We start from the raw sequence: 18,462 nt of genomic DNA, 5'->3' as shown, positions 1-18,462 counted from the left end.
TCTTTTTCCTTTCTTCAATTTCCGACATATGATAGAGCTTTTACGATGCATACGAGGAAGATTGGAGGACAGTCTTCAATTCAAAATCGTCTTACTGGAGGACTTGACAACCACAATCATAAACAATGGAATCGTTTTGCTTTTGAGAAAGCAAATTTGTTAATATGTTTTGGGCAGCGTCAAATCATGCTGTGAAAATATCCTCGTACCATCGTTTCACACTTCCTAAAACTATGATACGTTTTCTATCTCCAATAAAATAATTAACTCGATATCTAATTGTGGAGATATCCACGTCATTGTCACTTCTGTTGTGGGAGTGTTTTAATTCTAATATTTATCAGTATATTTTTATAAAAATCAGATATAGAATTATTAGTTTTAATCTTGTTATTAGTGTTTTTCTTAATTTTATTATTAATTTTTAAATTTGTCATTTTATTATATAAGATTAGATTTGAAGTGTGAATTTGATCTTTCATTTCTATATTTATGAATTTAAATTCTAATTTTAAAAATTTGAAATTCAAATTCAATTATTGTTAATCAATGTATTTAATATTAACAAGATAATCTTCTAAACTTCTTACAAAATCTAACATCAATATTAAAGTATCAAATTTGTGTTTGTGATATCGCATATGAGATGATGTTTTTGAACCATGCAATGATTATTTTAACGTAAAATCCATTTTTTTTTCTCTTTTAACACAATAGTTTTAACATCTATTTTTTTTGGTCTCAAAATCACAACAACAATAATAGGGGCATACTCTACCCTTGTCATTTGTGCACCTCATATAATTAAAACATAACTTTGAACATTTAAAATTTAAATTATGTTATGATAGTCATTTTAATAGGGATTATAAGCCTACCTGGTGTGTATTTGTGTTATCTAGGTGTTATATCTTATTTAAAGACATTCACTCATTCAAAAAAAAAATATAAAGTATTATATTTGGAGAATAATTACATATGTTCTACAACACTTGTGAGAGATTTCTAGTAGCATTATCAAAGCATTAAATTAGCATATGCATTATTAGAAATCCATTACATGTTGTTTCATTATCCTAATCTTTATATAATAAAGGAAACTTGATAGTTGAAATTCAATAAACTCTTTAAAAGTATGCCTAAAGATTAATAATCTTCACAATAATTAAAGGATCACAAATTGAGACATATGTTCTCTGATAGTACAAATCATATCACTTGACATGGACAAGTTATAGTACCATAGTCATAGATATTAAATCTAAATTTGTGTAGGTTAACCAAAGTAGAAGATATTTAGTTTGCATAATCGTATATATTTATCTTTTCTATCCATAGATATCTAGTACCATGGTAAATCAATTCCTAATTTTTTTAAACAAATTCTAATCATAAAATGTACATAAGGTTGAATCTAGAAAAAAACACATATTACGTGATAGATCTCATTAATACTTTTCCAACAATGCAGGAATCACATAAAATAAATATTTCAGAAAAAAGATGCGAACTCAAGAGAAAATTTGAAGATCTGACTTTAATCAACAATAAATTTTATCAGTTGCAAGATCAAAAAATAAAACATGTACCATAAAAATTTACACAAAATAAAATTTCCAAAGATTTCAGTGCTGATATGGTGTCACATCCGAGCACTAGTTTTTCCACTTGTTCCACTTTCTCCGAACTCTGTATATCGGACACTTTCCAGCAGGTATTTTGAAGCTACAGTTTTCTCAATGACCTGGACTATTGCAAAACTTCTACGTTCTCAACTTTAGGGCAATTTGTCATTTTAAATTCTTTCAGCAAAGCCAAATCAGCAAAGCTTGGCAGTTCTTCTATCTGCGGGCAATCACGTAGTATCAGACTCTCAAGGTTCACGAGACTACTTATACATCTGATATCCTTCAGCAAATCGGAATTCCTTATTCATAGCATTTTCAGAGACACTGGCACCGTCTCTATACCTATTAAATGGTTACTTTTCCAAATACTGAAAGTTTCAAGGTTGGGACAACAACCACTGCAAATTGATATCCTGTAGACTTGTTCGGGGTCTTCAGTCCTGACACTGGCAGAACCTTCAACTTTGAAACTATTCAAAGAGGGTAAGTTTACAAGAAAAAGTTGCAAGCATTCAAACATCAGACTCTCAATTGTGAGCGACTGCAAGTTGACCAGTTCACCAATGTTGGCTGGCGAACCTCTCAACTTGATACAACCTGTCAGATCTAAGTCTCTCAAAGATGTCTGATTCACTATTTGATTAGGCAAATCTTCTAATTCCTCGCAACCGCTAAGTCCCAGGAATTTGAGCTTTCTGATGTTTTCAAGAATATCTAATTTTAATTTACGCTTGGCACAACCGGATAAATATAGATGTTCAAGGCGAATTAGCTTCTTGAAGGACTCTGGCAATGTCCTCAACTGCGTGCAATACTTCAGATTTATATACTTCAAGCAGACGAAATTGCCAATACCTTCAGGAAGTGACGATAGCATTTTACAGAATGATAAATCCAGATCTTCCAGGTGTCTAAGCTGCTGGAAAGAGTCTGGCAACCAGATCAAATGCCTGAACCACTTCAGACTTATGTGCTTTAAGCTTATTAAATTGCCGAAATCAGCAGGTAGTGAAGATAGCTCTTCAGAGTATAATTTCAAATACTCCATCGAATGGAGGTCACAGAACTCATTTGGCAAACTGCTACCACAATATTTGAAGTCAAGCTTTTTCAGACATTGAAGACGTCCTATTGAGCTTGGAAGCCATTCCAATTTTCTGTCACCCTTTATGATAAGTTCTCTTAATTGCAAAGGAGATTGATTGTAAACATTATACTAGTTAGTTCAGTTAGAATATCGTGAATGACTAATAAATTTTGAAGTAATATTGTTGAAACACGAAACAAATAAAATTCTTACCTCCGCATTGTCGTCCCACAAGTCTTCCAACATATCAGCACCATAAAGCTCTAAAACACTTAAATGTCTTAATGTAAGCCAAGATGGAAGATTTCTTAGAGGAAAATTATCCCAGCGAAGCCACACAAGATCTTCTGACAATGATGAAAATTCTTCCCTGAATTCATTTCCCTCCACATAAAGAATTTGTAATCCAGTTGATCTTCTAAGGCGTTTAGATCGTCTACTTGAGATTCCCATAAACTGATGCGTGCACTCTTTGAATGCCACAAGTGCATCGGCATACTGTATCCCTCGAAGTGGCAAACCTTTCTGAATGAACAAAAAAAAACAGAAATACAAACCTTTTTCAATCAACTATTGTTTTAGCGATTTTCACTTATCAATGACTAACGAAAACAGGCAAAATAAAAAGTCGCCTTCTATTCAGCTAATTATTTGCACCTTTGCATTATGCGATGGGATTGCCAATATTAACCTCACCTTGAAATGCTCCTTTATGTTATCGATCTTCTGTGGCCACGAAAGACGATATGGTGACTGTTTACTTGCAATCTCTCGTCCCATTTCTCTAAGATGATCATGCATTCTTATCTCCTCCCCGTAGAGGATTGTTTTCTCCTGGATAATGTTCCTCATAAACCAGCTCCACAGACACTTATTCACAAGTGTTTGTAAAGCGTGCAGACCATTCCAACCCGATCCATCCCACAATGCTATAGCTGTGTTATTACTTTCTCCAATGAGAAAACAAGCCCCATCCAAGAACATCTCTTTTTCTTCTTCATCCAGACCACCGTAGCTAAGTATTTATGATTGGAGAGTATTTATAAATATTAGTAACATTATAAAGCATTATAAAGCATTACCTTAGTGCTCATCATTTGACATCTATTATATATTTTCTTATTATGCTAAATCTTTGTTCAACACCTTTAGATAGGTCAAACTAGGTTTGTAGTTAAGCAAAAATTGATCTCCAAATTTCAAAACATTCTTCAAATATGTTCATAAAGATTAATAATGTTCATGTTAATTCAAATATCACAAATTGAGACAAATGAAATCTAATAGTCCAAATAATGTCATTTGGTATTAACAAGTTATAGTATTTGTCCATGCATTATCTCAAATCCAAACTCATAGATATCAAATCTACATGTAGGTGAACCTAAGTGGAAGTTATTTAATTTGCATAATCTTCTATCTGCATCTCTGCAAGCCATAAAATTTTAATGTTGTGCTAAATCAATACCTAAAATTTCTTAGTATAGTTCTCTTATACAATTTTGAGCTAGGTATTGTTTTTAATTTATTTAAGTTTGACATTTTATTTTACATTTTAAATTATGAGTTGAAAATAATTTTACTAGATTTATTAGTGCTTGTTCTAATTAAATTGTTATGGTCTATGGTCCAACAACTAGCAAGTTCTGTTATGTTAGGGGTCCCCAAAAAAACCATATATTCTTAGAAAGTAAAGAAAACATCTTGCAACAGGGGTAAATTGATCCTTACCAAGGATAGATAACTATCAAGAGGGAGGTAGAGATATTTTTTTAAAGATAAAGAAAGAATATCTTTAAACAAAGATGACATCTTGAATACTAAGAGGAGAAGGAGATCAAGAGATCTAGGAGGAGGGATTATTTATGAAGGATGCACACTTTCAACCCAAAGGAGATATCATCATAAAATATAAACCATTCCAAGCAATAGGTCCTAATCAAGGATACGCGTCTCAAGACAAGGAAACAATCCTCATAAAGGATATACATTTCTATGCAAGGAAGATATTTTTAAAAAGATCCATCTCCAAACAGGCAAAAGTTCAACCTTATGAAATATAAGTTTTTCTAAACTACTATTTCCCCTAGTGTACGTGTACAAGAGTAATTACACTATTTTGTTGATACCCAAGTATGATTGCACATGAAATCATAGCATTATGAATAACAATGAGCCCCCAAAAGGTAAGCTACTAATGTCACATAGAGAGGAACAACATAATAGAACAAAAAAGTTATCCAATTATGCATACGAGAATCTAAAAATGAAAAGGTGAATATCACATGTTATAGAAATAGTATCATTATGAGCAAGTTATCTAACTTCTTAATAGTATTACCATACATGTGAACTATCTATTACATTTCAAGATTAAATGTAAACTATCTATCCTATCTTTTAATTTATATAAATTAGAACCTTTATTTGATATTTTCAATCATTAATTTTGAATACAAACTTGTGATGTTAATTTCATATTCTGAAGAGCACTATTATTATGCTAGAAAAATGAGAGCACCAACATTTCAATGAAACCTTGAGAGAACATCCATTTGATGCTCAAATTGATGTTTGTATAAGTTTTTTATTAGATTAGAAAGGTTTGAAGGGCCCTGAACCCTTTACAAATTAGGATATAACAAAAGAGCAGTAGACTGAACAAGATAGGTCAAAACAAGGACCCAAAACCATCATGGGTTTTCAAAAGGAACCCAAAACCATTACTCCCAAAAACTAACTATCTAGAAGGACAGAATAAGGATGGCCACCTAACCATCCATTACAAAACCCCCCAAGCCAAGTGGAGAAAGGGAGGGATTTTCCAAAGGTATCTCCAAACCTTAAAAAAGGGTTTTGAGATGGCACTTTGAACCTTCTAGATGTAACTAATCTGAAAACCCTAGCAACCAAACAATTGCTCATCTACCAAGATTCTCTCCACCTCCGTAGGAGAGGAACAGGAAATAAAAGAGGTAAAAGAGAAGATTAAAGATCAAAGGGTGAACTAACCAGGCCTCATCCCTACAATCAAGAGTAGTCATTGAGTGAAAACCACATAGAATGATCTCCATTGTCCCTCCCCAAGAAGATCCCCACCTCAATTGGAGAAGCCCCCACCTCAATAAGGGTAAGGAAAGAGAGAAACAAAATAAAAATACACCATTCCTACCACCATGGCGCCATCAAAAACCCCACCTCAATAGGGGCTGACTTCACCTACATAGAAATTATGCAGGAAGAAACCCATCCAAGAGCAGGAGCCAAAACTAGTTGAACCCCCAGAACATTAATATCTAACCAAAAACAATTCATCGCTAGGAAAGGCCCTTTAAAAATGCTAGCATCCTTCTAGGTAATCAAAAGAACAGAGTCAAACAAACAGCCAACTTTGTACACCACAACAAAAAACTAGGGAACAACATAAACCTCAGCATCAATGGAGCAAAAAAAGAGGAACTCCATGTACCACCCCAATAGCAACCAAGAGAGTCATTATTCCCTTAAAAGCAAAAGCATTGTTGATTAGGTCCAAAAGAAACCCTCTAAAAAGCACTGTCATGTTCTGACCAACAAGATAGACCCTAATAACAACATACCAAAAAACAAGAAGGCAAGGGGAACCAGACATTCTGGAACCCACCAAGCTCCATCCAAAGTCAAAAAAGAAATGGCCTATAACAACCTTATCAAACCAAGAAAAGAAAAAGAGAACCAAAGCCCACAAGGGCAAGGAGGCATCCCATCTACACCCCAAAAGAAAGGTAGTCTGCCAAATAGTAGTCCATGAAGCTGGCATTTTCCCAAACATAAGGGAGAAAAGAGGACATCCACCTTCCACACCAAAACCACCATAACTAGATAGAAAAAAGACAAGAGAAGCCTTCCATCGAGTGAAGACCCAAAAGGGAAAACCCCACAAGAAACAAGGGAAGGCATCTGAAAACCTCAAGCAGAAAGCCACTACCACCATCCATCACCAAGGTTAGGGTTAGCACCAAAACAAGAAGTGATATCACACCCAATCTCTTGCATCATAGACCACAAGCCTCCACACACCATGGAGTACCAACACCAACCACAAGGCCAATCAGCAACCAAGAGCACAACCGCCATGCTGGGAACAGAGGTGGAAACCAACAAGCACCCATGGACAAGGAAAGATTCAAAATGACCAGAAGAGAGAGACCAAGAATTGGAACCACAACACTCGATTTTCAACCACACATCCAAAAGTTGCCTACACAATAGCCAACAAGCTCGAACATTGATCCTAGACAATGCCAAACCCAATCAATCCCAAACCAAACACCCATAGAGGAATGGACACCAACCACAAAGGGGCAAAGAGGATCCACCATGACTTGAACCACAAACAGGATGTAGAGCACCTTCACAAGAGCCCTTAAAAGGGCCAAAGAAGCAACACAGAGGTCAAAGTTGCCAAACGGCCAAAACCCAAGCACCACTATGAGCAGAGTGGCCTCGAGAAACATTCCATTCACCATCTTCATCATCTTCTTTAGCACCCCCTACATTTCTCTCTCTATGGGAAACCCTACATCCCTCATTGTTTCTATTCCCGATCAACATCATTGTTTTTCATGTTTGTACAAGTTTGAATTCATAAGTTAAATATTGTTTTTAATTGCCTATTATATTACTCTAATTCCCATGTGTTCACTATCTTATGCCTTTGATTTAGTCAATACTCATTTTGAAACTTAGAAATATATAAGGAATAAGACTCAAAAATACTAGTTTCAAGTTTATATTAAAATCTCAATGAAAAGAATAGAAAAAATATATAGTTATTACATAGAATAATATAGAAATATTCTTACAAAGATCGATGAGTGCATAAGTTGAGAGTTAATAATTAGAAAATATGATAGAGTGTTGGTGTTCTTGCAAACTAAGATCAAGATGAGGATTGAGCATTTAATTGATAAAAGTAATTTTTTTTTTGTAACAATTGCTTAAATGCCTCCACCACTCTTTCACTTCTTCCCATCACTACCACTACTTTTTTTTTTTTATCTCTACTTCAACATTTCCTGCAAAGAAAAGGAAGCGTTTTGTTATATCATGAAAATTGTGGAGGCACACACATATTCGTGCCACTTTCCTCTCCTCATTTTTCTCTTCTCCTTTTCCTCTACATAACACAAATTATCAACCCAATCGACGAACATACAATCTTGCTTGCAAAGGACATATCCTCCACCTTGTTGACCATAAGATTAGGAAACTCCAAAGAGTTGACAACTGGCTCCACCACATGGCTCGTGCTACCTTGTATCCTCATTTCCAATGGACATACCTACAAATTGTTTTGTTAAAATTTACATAAATACGGAAAACTTGGAAGTTATTATCTATTTACCTTGATAGATTGAATGCAAGGCTTCTGAGCTGATATGATATCACATTGGAGATCTAGTGTTTCCAATTGGTCCACTTCATCCAAACTTTTGATCTTTGGAAGACATTTTAGTAACTAGCATATATATCTTTAAAAATTTATATAAAGAACATCCATAATTATCTTTAAAACATTTTTTTATTTTCTTTTTATTATATTTTCTTAATAACATTTTATCTTTATTAAATTTTTGATACAATTTTTTTTTCCATATAAATAAAAATTTAAATTAATTTGAATTAATTCTATAACATGATATTAAAATAATATAATAATATTACTATTATATCATATAATGATTTAAACTAATATACTTATATTTACTACTTTGTAATATAAAACAAATATATCATTTAAAAGTAAATTTACATTATATAATTCGAATGTCATAGCGAAGTCAAAGAATATGAAAAATGGACTCAGATTGCAAGACAATATTCACCGGAATAATGCTAACCCCATTTGCTTTTTAAATAAAAATTAACATTGCCATTTAATGATTTAGCAATTTACACAATGGCAGGTTTTTATATTCTTTTTAAAGTAACATTGTCATTTAATAATTTTCCCAGTGGGTTAAAATATTTCCACACAATTTACGGATTTGATAGCGGCAGCTATTTTTTTTAATAATTTTAACATTTTATATTTTTAATGGTCTGGATGTATAGATTGTAACGAGATTCATGGATATGTTTTATGGAGACTGAATGACTGAGGTGCATACCTCTGATTGTAGAACATCGATATATTAATTAATCAAAAGATAGTATTAAATATTTTATTAATATATATTTTTCATTGAAAATTAATATTTAATAATTTCTATTAAAGATATTATTAAATATTTGATAAATCCCTAGTGTAACTGAATTTAAATTTTTTAATTATATATTGAGTGATCTTATAATTATTTAAATTAAAAATTCATTTATTATTTATAATAAGTTTCAACTTTTAGATAATTTTTTTTTTTGATCAGTAAAGTGTATATTTTTTATTTAATTGGAAAGTATGCATTATAACTTCGGAGATAACTTAAACTATCAAACAAAACCCCAATCAAACATCTATGCCACAACCATCACTACCTTCCCAAAATACTATATGTCAGACCAGTTACCAACATCCAAACATCTACCCCCAACATAAACTTACAAAAATTACATCTTGCCTGTTAAAAATTTAGGCATTTCAACTTAAAGTTTTCTGAAAGTTCAACTATAATTTAACTGAAAAGAAAGAAACAAATAAAGGCACCTATGGGTACCGAGTTTGGTGTGACCTATTCATGGTTCCTCCTTCATGTCTCATTGAGCCGAGGCACTCGATTCTCCAATCACCCAATTACGATGAGTGTCTCCTCTTCTAGCATGTTGTCGGCCCCTTCTACCTCCTGCCTCCTTTCTCTCTGCACCTCGTCGGCTCGACGAAAACACCCCCCATCCAGTCCATCTTCTACTCTCTCCCACCTGTTTAGCTAGTTCTGCAGATAATCTCCTTGTGATCTACCTCTCAGGACCTACAATTTCCATCGCTCTCTCACCGCTCTCCTATTTGGTCACATCTTCTATATCCATAATCTGAACGAAGATTGAAAGTCCTTCCCAAACTCTCTTCGCATCATCTTTGAATCTCATTTTGACTTCCTCACGGTGTCAAAGAAACTAAATACATGAATGTTGCACCCTCATCTCTTTATTTTCCTCTGGTATACCTTCTACAAGGGTAAATCCCCATCCCGACACTGCCCATTCCAGCAGAGATTCCAAATTGAGCAGATAGTCTCCTGGAATTAATCTCTGCATAAATTTCCGCACCTCTTCTACTATGTGTCCCAGCTCTAGACCCCAAGCCATAATCAATGAGTATACATCTGCTCTGCATCTGTATGGGTGTTCAATGACAACCACATAGTCTCCTAAAACTAGTTGAATTATTTTAAGAAGCATCGGGTCCTTGATGAGGAACATTTTTTCAAGTTTCTTTGGCAGTACTAGACCACGAAATGTCGGCATCAGTTTGGAGGATTTCATAGTGAATTTAGCTTCCATTTTTGAACTTCCAGAAAATTGTGGAGATTTCTGATAAAATCAGAGATGACACTGGTTTCACCAACTCACCTGTTCTATTCATTAGTAGTGTGAGCATTACAAAATTGACATTTAATGCTTGTCTCTCCACCATCACTGCTATTTCAGATCATGTTGCCATAGTTGCTCATTAACTCACACATGCATAGGGAAAAAAGCCAGCTTTTGATAAGAGATTTGAATTTAATGTCATACCAACTTGGCCTTGTGCCTTAACTCCATTTAACAATTTCATTTCTGACATTTCGCAACCTCACCTCCCCTGGCTCAAGTCTGCATGCTTCGTTTGACAACTCATGTGCAAGAATGTTTTCTTCTCTTTTCACGTGTGAGATGCAATAATTATTGAACCTTTTCAATTTTTCACTTATTATATTGACATATTTATTTAATTTCTAGCATGGAGTTTGTCCTTTAACTAGCGTCTGGACAACAATTTGGGAATCACCCTCTAAATGTAAATTCAACACCTTTAGGTTGGAAGCTAACTCAACTGCTAGAAGAGCCGCTCGAACGTCCACCTCATTATTAGTGTTGTATTGGATTCATCTATCCCCCTTGCATAGGATCTTTTCTTCATCATCACAAGCCACACATCCCACTCCTGAGATCCCTGGATTGCCTTTAGATGCTCCATCAAAATTTATTTTCACCCACCCCTTCTCTGGTTTTGATCATTTAACCTTCTCTCTATTCATATGATTTCTAGTAGGATTAACCCTAGGGAACCCATGAACGGGTCATTCAACTTTTAGATAATTAGTAGTATATTTATTGATTTATTGAAAATTATTTTAAAAATATATTCATTGAAGAATTCTTTCTATTATTGAAACGTTCAAAATTTTTAAAATTTCTTCATATTTTTTCATTTATAATGTATTAATGTGTATTTAAGAATTTGTACTTAAAAATTATTTAATATATGACATTTTTTTGTATTTAAAGTCAATTATTATTAGTTGTATATTAATTTATTCTATGTTATAATTTTTAAATTAAAATTAATAATTACTTTTCAAAAATTTACAAATTTTTAATTAATAGTAGAATATTTATTGATTGAAGAGTTCTTTTATTATTGAAACTTTCCCAAATTTTAATATTTTTTTTATAATTTTAATTAATTAATGTATATGTTTTAAAAGTTACTCTATATTTAAATATAATGGAGAAAATAAGTGGGAGTGTGAGAGATATGATTTAATTTTTGAATATAATGTTTACATATTTTTCTATCATTAATGTAAAATTTTATCATTATTATTGAAATATCCAAAAATGAGTTCTAGCTAGTAAAAATCTAGGGTTGAACTACCTAAAAAAATTACATCTATGGGCATTTTGGCCCTTAAAATGTTAATGGAAAAGAATCTACATTTTCCATTAATTCTAATTATAATTCACTTCTTACATCACCACCCAAGAGGCATTGAATAGAAAACATGAGACCATTTTGGTCTCCACACATTTGAAAGTAAGTAATAATGTCCTACTTTTCACAAAATCTCTAGAGCCTTATTGAACCAATTTTTATGAGAGGTAAGACAAATACTTGACAATTTTTAAAATTTAGATATTGGTGGCCACTTTATTCTCATTCACTCATTGTAAAACATCAAGAATTATATCTAGAGAACAATTATAGATATTCTAGAGAATTTAAGACATCTTGTTGGTGTAGTATCTTATCGACCTTGAATACGTTGTATTGTACATGTGGTAATGTACATATATTATAATTTTACTTAAGATATTTATCTATTATCACCTAAATATTTAATAGTGGTAGGTGTACATCTTGACTTAAGGTACATCTATTGACACCTCATCAACTCATAATTGATGAAAATCAAATGTCAAGCCTTCTTTTAGTCAGTGTCACTTCTATCTTAGTTAGATTGAGTTAACTCATTGCTTGATTGTGAGTGATTGAGAGTTAAATCCTATTGATCATAGCCAAATCAACTTGTGTAACACAGGTAGAGTGAAATTCACCTTACCTCTCCAAGAAAACATAACTAAACTTTGAATCAACTAACTTCTAAGGTCCCAAGGATCATGCTACAATCTTATTGTATGGTTGAATGGTCAATGTCAGTTGTTTATCCAAAGGGTCTAATGGTTATTCAGTCAAACTAGACCAATGTCCATAATAAATCCTATTCTACTCAGGGGATTTAAAGAAACAAAAAAATATGAAATGGGAATGCAAGAAAGATAGAAAATATTAAAATTATTAATTTGATATATTAACCACCAAGGAGATTAAACAAATTGTAAATATTAATATTTGTTGGAAACACTATCTCATACATTCATAGTACAAGATTCAAGGGATTTAATGAATAAAAAAATTGCATTCCATTCCTCATGACTGTGTTTCATGTGTAAATCATAAAATAATTTATAAACTTCATTCAAGCACATTTATCTCTAAAGCAATGAATAAATAAGGCCAATACATAAAGTACCACATCATGTACATAAAGGAAATCTCAAAATTTTAAAAATTGATCATTGTATTTCAAGAGTGATTACAATCTAGCAAATACTACACTAGAATTATAATTCAACTCTTTCAAAACAACCTTCAATTATATTATGATCCTTAAACTAAACAAAAATAGAAATTGAATATGCAAAGAAAACTCCAAAGTATGGAAGTTGGAATGATTTAGATTTTATAATTTATAGAGAAAAGTGATGAACTTTCTCTCCTAGGAGAGTAAGTGCACAAAGATGGGGGCCTAAAGGGGTTCTTAAGTTGTCACCTTTTCCTAAAATAAAGAAAGTTTGATCTTGGATGAAAAATTGAAGATTGTTGCTCTCAAAATGTGAAGATGCATAAAGAATAGTTGTAGTGCTATAAATCTACCATCTAATCAACTATTTATTTTAATGGTGGAGGTTAGGGGGTTCAAAATGGGGGCACATAGAGTGGTCCTATATTTGTAAAAAATATAACACATCATCTAGTGTAACCCTCTTAAAATGTAAACAATTTTAAATTACTATTTAATAAATCACTTGGGTAAGAAATTAAATAATATCATATAGTTTGTGCCCAACTTTTCTACTAATTTTTCAATGAATATTTGGTTTTTAACTCATTTTTGACAAATAAATTTGAGTGTGCAACCCCCTAAAAATTTTCAAAACTAATTGTTCATCATTTTTTTAATATGTTTGTAATTGAATCTTGTTTCTAATTTTTTTTTTTTTCAAATTTCTTTAGACTATTACTAAATTACACCAAAAATACCACACATTAGTTTTTGGCCAAAAAGAGATACACTAAAAAAAAAATTAAAGATGAAAACCTTAACATACTCAAAAAGTGAAAAAATTACATGGTTAGAAAGCCAAGAGATGTCTTAAGTTTATTTTGGTATTTTTAAACTTTGCATTGAAAATTTTACAAACCCGATGTGGAGAATGCTCAAAATTATGTGATTTTCTTTTACAATTTGATAAAACACATCTTTTGGTATTAAAATGTCTATCCAATAATTTTGGTTGGATACCTAAGGAAAATCCAATCCAAAGGGTTAGAAATACCCAAGGAAAATAATAATGTTAGAATGTTACGATGTGCCCACTTTTTGTAAAGGAAAACAATCTCTCTCTCTCTCTCTCTCTCTCTCTCTCTCTCTCTCTCTCTCTCTCTCTCTCTCTCTCTCTCTCTCTCTCTCTCTCTCTCTCTCTCTCTCTCTCTCTCTCTCTCTCTCTCTCTCTCTCTCTCTCTAGGTTTGTCCTCCCTTCCTTCCTTACTACTTTATTTTCTTCTCTCTCCCTCTCTTTCTTTCCCTTCTTTAAGTTGATACTATTTGTGTCAAATTTTGAACCTATATGTAAACCCTAACAAGATCCAACCAAAAACCTAGATCCACAAACGAATTTTAGAAAACTCAATAGAAAACTATTATCCAATGTAAATAAACCATAAAACATAAAAAGATTATACAAGCTTTACATCCATGATAGGCTTTTCTCCATTGTTCTCCTATCCTCCAAGATACTCCATTGATGATGTTGCTCTCATATTTGTGTTGCACTTGCACAAGATATCAAGGAAGAATGGATGTTGTTGTCAAATGAATGCTTATCTCATTAAGTAAACTGGATCAGATGAAAGTGGAGGACCCAAGTTGATAAGTAAGGGGTTTATGAACATCTTTGGTAGAGATGATGGGATCCTAAGGAGGATTAGGATCATTAGAGGGATTAGGGGGGATGATAAGGTCTTGAGGAGGATATGAGGATTACAACAAGGAGACAAAGGGATAATTTGATCTTGACATGGAAGAGGATTATTGCATTGACTGGAAATGATGTTTTGGTCCTGATTTTGAATAGGGTCATCAGAAATGATGGAAGGGATAGATCATGATCTTCTTAGGAAGTAGATTATAAGTGGGACTTGGAAGGACACTTTTCTCTTGAGATGGAAGGGGGTCTTGTTATATAGAATGAAAAGGGATGGTGGCATCATCATGATATTCTAGGGAGATGGGACCTTCATTGAAAAATGGAAGGAATGTGAAAAACTTGGGATCTTGATCTTGATTCATTTTAGGACATTTTTCTTCATAATTTTGATTATTCTCTTGATATGGGTTATGATCTTGGATGTTTATGGGGAATTCTTGGAAGGATTCAATGCTCTGGCATGATGGGGATGGACCTTGAATAGAAAAGTGTAATTGTGCTATTATGTTGCTACCCATGTATGATTGCACATGAAATCATACCATCATGACTAAAAATAAGCCCCTAGAAGGTAAGCTACTAATGTGACATAGAGAGGAGAAACATAATAGAACAAAAGTGTTATCCAATTATGTTAGAAACTAAACTAATAAAAAGGTGAAAATTAGATGTTATAGGAATAGTATCATTATCAACAAGTTCAATAACTTCTTAACAGTATGACCATACATCTAATGATAAGCACAAAATACTAAATTATTCATGTGATCACCTTTTCAAAATTCACTAATATTTCAAGGGTGGATGGATAATCAAATGGCCTTTTGTGCATCTCAAAAAGATTTGTTCTTCTCTAGATAAAAGAAAGTAATTTGGTACTAGGTGCTAACATTATGTGAAGGAGAGTAGCTTTGTATGTTCAAAGGTAATGAAGGATAAGGTGGAGCCAAATGAGAATTAGGGAATCCTATGGCTTTTCTATAATAATGAGATGTGAGATCTATAGGGATCTTAATTCCTTGTTCCATGTGTCTAAAAAACTTGTCCACTGTATCCTTGTCTAGAAAGAATTTCAAAACCAACATTATACTTTCTATGCAAATCTAATGGTGAAGGGGTTTCATCATAAACCTTATTAAATTTGGTTTCCTAAACATACTTTCAAGTACTGTAAGGATGAATAAATGAATAAGGATTAATCCTTGTTGGACGAAGCACTCATTTACTAGCACTATTCATCTCTATTTGGAAGAAAATATAAGCTATTACCTTATCTTCTCATCACATGCATCAATCATGAATTAATCAAACTCAAATTTCAAGATTAAATACAAATTATCTATCCTGTCTTCAAAATTGTATAAATTAGAACCTTTATTTGATCTTTTCAATCATTAATTTGTAACGCTAATTTCATATTCTAAAGAATGCTATTGTTATACTAGCAAAATGAGAGCACCCACATTCTAATGACATCTTGAGAGCACATCCTTTTGATGCTCAAATTGTTGTTTGCACAAGTTTGAATTCATAAGCTAGATATTTTTTGTAATTGACTATTATAATACTCTAATTTTCATACAATCACTATCTTATGCCTTTGACTTAAACAATACTCATTGTGAAACTTGGAAATATACAATGACGATATTAAAAAATACTAGTTTCAAACGTATTAAAATCTCAATGAAAAGAATATAAACAATATATAGTTATCACTTAGAATAGTATAGAAATAATCTTAAGACGATTTTTTAGTGCACAAGCTGAGAGTTAACAATTAGAAAATAAGATAGGGTGTTGGTGTTGGTGTTGGTGTTGTTACAAACTAACTTCAAGATGAAGATTGATAATCTAATTAGTAAAACAAACATTATTTTCTATTGTAACACTTAGATTAATGACAAAAGATTAAATATTTAAATTGTTCCAATAATTTAAATCAAACAATAAAAAACCTATAAAATATAAAATAAGATATTTAATAAAATAAAAACAAATTAAATAAAACAATTATATACAAAAATCACATTTTATATATCTATAACAAACTTGTAATTATGAACACTATTATAAATAAAGATTATATTTATCTATTATAAAATTATTAAAAGAAAAAAGTCAAAGACTAAATTTTACATAAAATCAAATTAAACTACCACTCAATGTTATAATTCTCACTAATTTAATCAAAACCTAACCTACTTATTAGCCTGAATCTAGACCAACCAAAGCTATTGTTGGGGTGGATCGGCATGGACAAAACACAAACACAAACACAATGTGCAAGAAATTACATCAGATATCAAACACAAGAATAGATCACTAAATTCTTCTCCGTGCTACAACACATTTTCATTAATATAGCTTAAATTATTACATCCAACGCACTTGATCATTTTGACAGTTATGCCAAACCCATTACATCTGCCTCTTATTTATGGAGGTCTTAGGAGATCTCCAGAATGCAAACAGTTTTACACACGAAGAAATGACTTGACCGGTGGGAACAATCCAGAAATGGTCGATGATGTGAGGTGAGAGAAATGTCTGCACCGCAGGGTTAGAGGGTTCCATTTTATATGCAGATTTTGACTGCTTCGTTCGTTCGGTGGTGGTAGAGACTAATATCACCCAACAACTATTCCAGACATGCTAATAGTTGGTAAAATTCTTTCACCACTCTTTCTCCTCTTCCCCCAACTCTCACTACTTTTTCTATCTCGATTTATTTGTCGAAGTAGTGTGGCTCTTGTTCTACATTTTCGAGGCGCACATATATTTCTACTACTTTCTTCTCTTCCCCATTCTTCTCCTTTCCCTCCTTTCTCGGACGGCTGTATTCTTCTCAGGAAACTCCAAAGAGTTTACAACTGCCTCCACCTCACGGCTCACGCTACCTTGTATCCTCATTTCCAACGGACAGACCTACAAATTGTTTTTTTCGCAGGTCGTTAACCTCGCAAAGCTCTAAATTTGTAACAATTATTATTAATTTACCTTCATAGATTGAATGCAAGGCTTCAGAGCTGATATGGTGTCACATTGGAGCTCCAGTCTTTCCAAACTTTGTATAACGGGCACCAAATGCTTCAATGACTTGGAGTGTTGCAGACCTTCTATTTTATCAACTTTGGGGCACTTTATCATTCCAAAATATGTCAGCGAAATCAAATCAGCAAAGCTTGAGAGCTCTTCTAACTGCGGACAGTGTTGTATTTTCAGGCTCTCAACGCATACGAGACCACTGAGGCAGCTGATCTTCAGCACTTCGTATCCATATATCGATTGCCTTTTGAGAGAGACTGGCAGTGTCTCTATCTCCTTTAAATGGCGATTTTTCTTGGGATAGCTCATGACCTCGAAATGTTCGAGGTTGGGACAACAGTCATTTCGAAATTGATACTTTGAAGACTTGTTTGCAGTCTTCTTCCTCGGCGTCAAAATTCTATTTTACTTTCAGAACATACAGTTTCAATATCCTTCAATAAGTATAAGTTAACATGAAAAGTTTGCAAGCTTTTTGACATCAAACTCTCAATTTTGAGCGACTGTAAGTTTACCAGTTCACCAATGTTTGATGCAACCTGTTAGATCTAACTCTGTCAAGGATGCCTGGTTCACTATTTGATGAGGAAAATCTTCTATTTCCTCGCAATCGTTGAGTCCCAAGAACTTGAACTTTCTTATGTTTTCAAATACATCTAATTTCAGTTTAAGCTTGGTACAACCTGATAAATTTAGGTGCTCCAGGTTTATCAGCTGCTTGAAAGAATCTGGCAACGTGCTCAACTGACTGCACCACTGCAGATTTATGTGCTTCAAGCTTGTTCAATTGCCAAAACAATCTGGCAATGTGCTCAACTGCTTGCACCAGTCCAGTCTTATGTGCTTCAAGCTTATTAAATTACCAAAGCCATCAGGTAGTGGGGATAAACCATTATACATTAAAGAGCTTAATATGTTTAGATGTTCCAAGTGTTTCAGCTGCTCGAAAGAGTACGGCAAAGTGCTCAA

At 33.0% G+C, this 18,462-nt stretch overlaps 2 protein-coding genes across 2 annotated transcripts in view; both read right to left on the bottom strand.

Moving 5' to 3' along the window:
• Positions 1–1,932: 1,932 nt before the first annotated feature.
• Positions 1,933–3,495, bottom strand: LOC131856479 (protein VARIATION IN COMPOUND TRIGGERED ROOT growth response-like). The gene is made up of 3 exons (XM_059208267.1): positions 3,412–3,495; positions 2,929–3,240; positions 1,933–2,844 (listed from the first exon to the last, which is right to left on the bottom strand). Exons 1-3 carry the CDS (start codon positions 3,493–3,495, stop codon positions 1,933–1,935), a joined length of 1,308 nt encoding a protein of 435 aa, XP_059064250.1.
• Positions 3,431–18,462, bottom strand: part of LOC131073468 (putative anthocyanidin reductase) — a 51,913-nt gene continuing 36,881 nt past the window's right edge. Inside the window, exon 4 of the mRNA XM_058009904.2 lies at positions 3,431–3,730. Within this exon, the coding sequence (XP_057865887.2) occupies positions 3,645–3,730 (86 nt within the window). The 3' untranslated portion in view covers positions 3,431–3,644. The remainder of the gene's footprint in view (positions 3,731–18,462) is intronic.

This window comes from Cryptomeria japonica, chromosome 7, assembly GCF_030272615.1.
Source record: "Cryptomeria japonica chromosome 7, Sugi_1.0, whole genome shotgun sequence".
In the NCBI taxonomy this organism is placed as follows: Eukaryota; Viridiplantae; Streptophyta; class Pinopsida; order Cupressales; family Cupressaceae; genus Cryptomeria; species Cryptomeria japonica.
Note: the sequence above shows the minus strand (reverse complement) of the source record. Positions and strands in the feature narration are given on the sequence as shown.